The sequence below is a fragment of the Gavialis gangeticus genome, unplaced genomic scaffold, assembly GCF_001723915.1.
Source record: "Gavialis gangeticus isolate Ggan-Ray unplaced genomic scaffold, GavGan_comp1, whole genome shotgun sequence".
NCBI classification, from domain to species: domain Eukaryota; kingdom Metazoa; phylum Chordata; order Crocodylia; family Gavialidae; genus Gavialis; species Gavialis gangeticus.
Genome location: NW_017728960.1, coordinates 647,125 through 654,183, shown reverse-complemented (window position 1 = coordinate 654,183; position 7,059 = coordinate 647,125). Strand labels below are relative to the sequence as shown.

The 7,059-nt window shown below is 64.7% G+C and overlaps 1 protein-coding gene across 1 annotated transcript in view; it reads right to left on the bottom strand.

Annotated features, from left to right (window-relative positions):
* The window catches only part of SV2A (synaptic vesicle glycoprotein 2A), a 20,792-nt gene that overhangs the window by 6,859 nt on the left and 6,874 nt on the right, over positions 1-7,059 (bottom strand). The window contains exons 2-7 of the mRNA XM_019516724.1: positions 2,450-2,630; positions 1,760-1,911; positions 1,159-1,292; positions 744-833; positions 393-503; positions 203-291 (exon numbers count right to left, since the gene is read on the bottom strand). Coding sequence (XP_019372269.1) covers positions 203-291; positions 393-503; positions 744-833; positions 1,159-1,292; positions 1,760-1,911; positions 2,450-2,630 — 757 coding nt within the window. The remainder of the gene's footprint in view (positions 1-202; positions 292-392; positions 504-743; positions 834-1,158; positions 1,293-1,759; positions 1,912-2,449; positions 2,631-7,059) is intronic.

Here is a 7,059-nt window from a genome sequence, read left to right as displayed (position 1 = left end):
ACTTTAGTTTCTGCTTCCCTGCAGGCAAGCCCAGCTTGAGCTTCGAAACGTTTCGAAATTTTCGAAACGTTTCAACTTGCCTCATTTGGTTTCAAGGCTGTTTCAAAGCTCTCTGTTTCGTTTTGATTTCGCTGTTTCGAGCTCAAAACGAGTCGAAACGAAACTGCTGGCAAAATTTCGCACAGCCCTACAGCCAGCCCACCTGAAGGACATGGTGAACCACACGGCCATCATCATGAGGGTGACGCGCCGGTACTCGGGCGCAAAGCACGCCAGGAAGTTGCTCCAGACCTGGGGGCGGCGAAAGAGGGACAGGGAGAATCAGTGAATCTGGCCCTGGGGCCACAATGGGGCCTGGATCCCCCGTCTCCCATCCACGGGTGCCCTCTGACCTGCTGGGAGAGGTTGAGGACCCGCACAAGCCAGCGCCGGTACCAGGTGCCCGTGTCCGACTGGATCTCGATGAGCTCATCCTCCTGCTTGATGGTCTTGATGTGGGTCACCTGCAGGGCGGGAGGGGTCAGATGGGGCGCGGAGGGAAGGGCCATGTGGGCACTGGGGGCAGAGGCAGGAGGGAGACCCACAGCTTTGCAACTGGGTTCCTGCCTCTGCCACTGACTCCCTGAGTGGCCTTGGTCAAGTCACTTTGTTGCCCCGTGCCTCAGTTTCCCTTGCCCTCCCACCCAGCCCAGCCCAGCCCCATCCCATCTCCCTGGGCTGGCTCCCCAGCCCCCCAACCTCACCGAGAAGACCCGCTCGGGGTGGCCCTTGGCTCTCATGTTGGTGTCGTGCACCTGCTTCAGCACCATCCAGGCTTCGTCGTGCTTCCCGTTCTGCAAGACACCGGGTGGCCTGAGCACGGGCAGCCTGCGGGGGTGGGGGGCAGCAACACCGGGACGCCCCCCCCACCATGGGGTGCAGGCACCCTAAGGAAGAGAGTCCCCCATGCCACCAGCTCCTGGCACAGCTCTCATTGCACCCTCCTGGGGCATCCAGACTGGCCCTGCCCTGCCCCCTCCTCAGCCCCTGCCAGCTTGTACCAGCTCCCTGCCCTCCGTCCCACCAGCCGTGACCGGCAAGCGGAAGGTGCCAACTTCTCCCCCATCTTGTGCTCTCCGAGGGGCATCTCCCTGCCCGCCCCAGCCCGCCCCGTGGTACCTCCAGGAAGAAGCGGGGGCTCTCAGGCATGGTGGTGAGCGCCCCGATGGCGAAGACGGAGGGAAAGGCGCAGACCAGTACGAAGACACGCCAGCTGTGGAACTGATATGCCGAGCCCATCTGGAAGCTCCAGCCTGTGGGAGCAGGGGGGTGAGAGCCGGACCCCCTTCTCCCCCCAGCCTCCCCCACTAAGGGCTCCTCCAGGGCCCGAGACCTGACAAACGCACTATATCGGGATTGCCGGAGCCTAAAGCCCCTGGGTCTAGCAGAGAGGACAGGACTGGCCAGGCCCAGGAAGCAGGGGGTTAATTTCAACCCCCCCCATGCTCCCTGGTTTTTTGGGGGGGATCTCCTAGCATGCATTGCAGCCTAGACAGTCATGGTGCATCATGGGAGATGGAATCCAAGGGTGCCTGAATTAGGGGGATGCAGAGATGCCCCCAAATCAGCTGAAAGAGCCACTTTCCCCTCAAAAGCAGCCAGGGAGGGGGTGGGGAATCTCTAGCCAGGTCTAACCAAGGGAAGGGGAAGACCTTGGCAGTGCCCTGGAGGGGAAGCTTGCAGCAGCCCCCAAGCGTGCTGGGCTGGGCCAGGCTCCTACCGTAGTGCGGGATGATGGCCCAGGCCATGGCCGAGGCGTAGATGCCCCCGATCATCCAGAACATGCAGAGCCAGCTGAGGTGCTCGCCGCGCTTCTCCTGCGCCAGGAACTCCGAGAAGAAGGAGAAGACGATGGGGATGGAGCCGCCGATGCTGGGGGAGCAGGGACGGGGAGGTCAGGGCGGCCGGGGGCCTGGGCCAGCCGCATGCTCCAGGGCCCAGGCTTGGGGTTCAGGAAGGAACCGGCGAAGGCTGCAGCCAGCCGCACTGATGGGGTGGGGGCAGCCCGGATGCCAGGCATGGATATGGCAGGACAAGCGGCCTGGCTCCCCAGGTACCATCTGACACCCCATCCCACACCCAGGGAGATGGACCCACACTGGGATCTCCCAAGGGGGCTGTGATCCCCTGTGCCCCAGGCTCTTCAGTCCCACAGGCTGACCCCCACCCATAGCAGAGATCAGCAATTGCAGCCCCCAGCCTCCTTCCTCCCAGCTGGGCTCCCCCCTGCCCCTAATCCCCTCCCTTACCAGCAGCTTCCAGGTGCCCCCAAGTGGAGCAGCCAGGGCATCCCCAGGCTCTGCAGTGCCAGGCATCGAAACCCAGGAGCCGCCAGCCTTCATAAACCCCCAGCTTGGCCCCTTGCCCCCCAAGCCCAGGGTCAGGCCTCTCCATGCCGCAGCCCCCTTACCCCACACCCGAGAGCAGGCGGCAGAAGAGGAAGGTGCCGTAGCCCTGCACGAAGGAGGAGAAGAAGGCGAAGACGCTGTTGACAGACAGGGCCATGAGCAGGCATTGGCGGCGCCCCAGGCGGTCGGCCAGGCCGCCCCACAGGAAGGCACCCACCATCATGCCCAGGTACACAATGAGTCCTGCGAGGGGACGAGAGAAGCAGGGCATCAGGGAGGGACCCAAGCGTCCGGAGAGCCTGGGCACTGGAGGAGGACCCAGGTGTCAGGCTCGCCCCGGAGACCTCTCCCAGGTGGCTCAGGGCAACGCCAGTCTGGAGGGAGGACAGATGGCCCTTGTCCCCGCTGGGCCCTGCCAGCCAGGCTGGTAGGGGCAGGGGCAGGACGCGGGGCTGCCCCCATCCCCCATGGCTCCCATGACCCCACCCAGAGCCAGGCATCCCAGGGGAATGAGCTCCCTCTGGGGAAAGCCCCCAGGCCGCTGGGATCCCTTCCTCCCCTCTGTGGTTGAGGCACCGGCAACAGCTCTGCCACTGCTAACCGCTCAGCCTTGGTCACATCCCTTGGGGGGGTCTCTCATGACTGCAGCAATTGGACCAGGGGCAGGGGGGTCTTTGGGCTCCTTTAAAGGACCCCTTCCCCTGCTGGTGACAAGCCCCCACCCTGTCCTGCCGTGCACTGGGGCAGGTGGGGCTGGAGCTCCTGGGGGCAGCAGGGGCTCCCATCTCTCTCTCCCGGGGCTCTGCTCCCAGGACCCCAGCCTAGGACTAGACCGATTCTCCCCCCCAGCCCTGCCCGGAGCAGCCGGGACCTGCTCCCTCCCTGCAAGCGCCTCCCAGCTCAGCACAGAGCCCCTGGCACCGGACACCCTCAAAGCTCAGAGCAGACGGGACACTGGGAGGCCAGGGGGGGCTGGGAGGCAGATCTCCCACGAAGCAACTGAGGCTATTTTTATCCCTTCTTCCATTTCCCTTGGCACTGCGGTCACAGGACTGTGCGTCAGCCTGATACTGGGTGACAGGCCACGCGGTGGGGAGGGGGGCAGGCTCCAGGCCAGAGGGCCAGGGGCAGGACCAGTTGCTTGGGGGCTCTGAGGGGTTTTTGGGCCCCCCAAAATGGAGAGGCCGAGCCCCTGCCTGCTTCCCCAGGGGAAAGCAGAGCAGCCTCCAGGCTGCTTCAAAGCAGCCTCAGAGCAGAGGGCTCTGGCCAGGGGTTATAGCCCCCGTGCCCCCACCCCCATACCCGGCTTTGGGGCACAGACCCCAGCCCCGTGCCAGGCTCCATGCCCTCTGTGTGGTAGGATGAGTCCCTGCTCCGGCTCCCGATGCCACCCCCAGGCAGGCGCCGGTGATGGACGTGCGGGAGCATCGACGTGGCAGCTGCTGTCAAGGCCGTGCGGACTGAGCGCCCCAGAGGCCGGATCCTGCCAAATCTGCTCAGTGCACGCACACATGCATACACGCCCGTGTGCACACGCTTGGCCGGCACATACACACCCACGCACACATGCATGCTCAGCCTACACACGTATACACACACATACACGCGCACACTCAGCCTATGCATGTACACACACACCTCTGTGTGTACATTCAGCCTGCACACACACACACGCGCGAGCTCGGCCTGTACATGCACGCACACTCCAGCCCCCCACGAACGTGCACGCACCAGCCCCCTTCATACACCCACGCCCCCTTGCACACCTCCTACACACCCCATGTGAGCTTCCCTCACAGTCAAACCCCTGTACCGAGTTTGCTGGGGCTCAGCCCAGCCCCTTGCTCCCCAGGCGCCAGCTCCCCACAGCACCGGGATAATCGTCTCCAGCCCGGAGGGGACCAGAGCCCATACTGGGGGGAGCTGGGGGGGACAGGATATTGGTGGGGGGACGGCTGCAGCAAATGCCGCGGGCAGGGGCGGGGCGGGGCGGGCGCCGTGCCGCAGTGCGGCCTGAGCTGGCCCAGAGCTCAGAGACCTCCCACGAAACCCAGCACCCCCCCACCTAGGCTGGGGCAGGCTCCCCCCCACCCCCATCCCTAAACCCCTTCCAAGTCTTTCATGGGGGCTTAATGCTGGCTAAGCCCCTTTGTGGCAGCGCGGAGCCTGGGGGGCCCCTGGCCAAGGCAGATAACGCCAGCCCAATTTCCACGGGCTCAGTGATCGCGGCGGGGGAGATGAGTCAGCGCCTAGCCCAGCCCCCAAATGCAAGGCACAGCCCCCCCTTAAAGATCCACCCCCCCAGCACATCCCTGCTGGATCCGAGCAGTCCCAAGAGGCGTCTGTGTGCAGGGGAGGGGAGGGATAGCAGACTCCCAGCTCTGCCCCTGACTCACTCATGGACCCTGGCAAGTCTCTTTGCCCCCCTGGACCCCGGCTCCCACCCCCCAACCAAGAGGCTGCCTCCTGGGGGGATTAGGGGGTGAAAAGCCCCACATGAGAGCACAGCCATCCAGGAAAGGGCTGGCTGGGGAAGGGGAGCCAGCCCAGGCCAGTGCCGGGGGAGACAACTGCCCCGGCCACAGAGGGGCCTGGAGTGGGGCTGCCGGAGAACCCAGGCATCCGGGCAGGCCACATTTTGTCTCTGTAGCAAAGCAAGTCCCCTGCCCCCAGCCCACAGGCAATGCTCAGCCCAGCCCCATCGTCACTCGGGGGTGCCGCTCTCCCCAGCACAAGGAGGGAGGCCAGGGTGGAGAGGGGAGTTAAGTGACAGGCCCACGGCCATGCAGGGGTGGTCAGTGGTGGAGCTGGGCAGCTTCTGACCCCAGTGACAGGCTGCCATCAGCCCCGCCTGCCTCGGCGATCTCAGGATCCACCAAGGGAAGGCACCCATTAATGTGGGGAAACTGAGGCGTGGGCGAAGCAGAGTCGGCAGCCCTGGAGGGACAGGGCTCCAGTCCAGACTAGTCCAGACAAGGTGCCAGACCAATGACAAGGCCTTGGGGGGACAGGGAAGGGGGCGGGGGGGATCTCCCAGGATCCGGCCCAGGTTCTGGCAGTGCTTGATGGGCGGCACCGGGAGCCAGGACTCCTGGGCTCCCTGGCCAATGCCCCATGCTGCTCCTCGACTCTGGGTCTCAGCTTCCAGGGAGGGAGGAGGCGGGGGTAATGCCCCCTCCCCCTGACATGGGATGGAGGAAGCCAGGGGCCTGGAGCCCATCTGGGCCAGCCCAGCCCCTCGCTCTGCCAGGCAGATGAGTCCCTGCAGCCTGCTCCTTCCTGACCCTCTGCCGTGGACCAGTCGGAGCCCTGAAGCATGAGGATGCCAGACCCCGGCAGGCTTCCCCCAGCCCATGGCAGGCCGCCTAGCCCCTCCGCAGGGCTCTGGCACTTGGCAGCCATGTCCCACGCTGCTCCTGGCTCTCCTGGGGCAAAGGCAGGGCACTAGCGCCCACTGCTCAGATGGGGAAATGGAGGCACCAGGGAGTTGGCGGCTGGAAAGCCTGGGAAAGGAGAAGCCGGCGCACCCCCTTCCTCCGAGAGAACCCAGGAGTCCCCAAGCCTTCGGCCTCTCCCTCCTACTCCTCTTTCTGAGCTGGAAAGAAAACCCAGGAGCCGACGGCACAGTGCCCTGCTCCAGCCCCTGGGCCACACCCTCCTCTCCAAGGTGGAAGGGACACAGGAGTCCAGAGAGCAGCTCTCAGTAAAGGAGAAAAAAACCCTCTCCTAAGCAATATTGCCCCCTGCAAGCAATGGTGCAAAGGATTCTGGGAGGCAGCAAGGTGCCCAATGGTTAGAGCCCTCATCCAGGGCGGGGGAACCTGGACTCGGCCCCTCAGCCTCGTCAGAGTCCGACGGGGTGACCTGGGGATGTCATCTGGCCCCGTGCCTCAGTTTCCCCATGTGGGGATCACAACAGGTCCTTCCAGAAAAAGCTGAGGAGCCCTGAGGAGGGCTCCTGGGTTCCCCTCCTTCCTCTGCTGCTGGGACTTGAGGCAAAGCCTGTGCCTCAGTTTCCCCATCCATGAGCAGGGGCAATCACCCTGCCCCCTCCCTAGCCTGTCCCCCCCAAGATCCACCCCCCCATGGTTGGCACCACAGCAGACTCCCCCTCCCCACAACAGTGCTAGAGCTTGAGACTGCTCATCAGCAGTAGAGATGCTATGACATAGACCAGAGCAGCGCTAAGCCACCAGCAGGGGGCAGCAAGGACCCCCTCTCCCTGGGGTCCATTGCAAGGGAGGCACTTGCTTGGGGATCCAGGGCTCCCCTTGGCACAGCCGGACCTTGCCCTGGGCTGGGCAGATGCCAGGGGAGGGGGGCTGGCAGCTCCCAGCTGGAGGAGGGCACTGGTTCCCAGTATGAGAAAGACACTGGGTAACTGGGGGCAGCGGGGAATGCTGGTGACAGCGGCAGGTACAAGGGGAGGGAGCCCGGCTGAGATGCACACCAGGCCCCATTGCTTCTTACTGCATTGGTATCCCACCGCACCCACCAACCCTACTGCACACGCCAGCCCTGCGTAACACGCCACCCCATCGCACACACCAGCCCTGTGTAACACGCCAGGGCTGGGGAAGCTCCCTGGTGCCAGCCCTGTATGGCGGGGAGTCACCCCAGCTGGCAGTGCCCCCAGTGTGAGACCACCACCACCGCCTTTATATACCCCCCC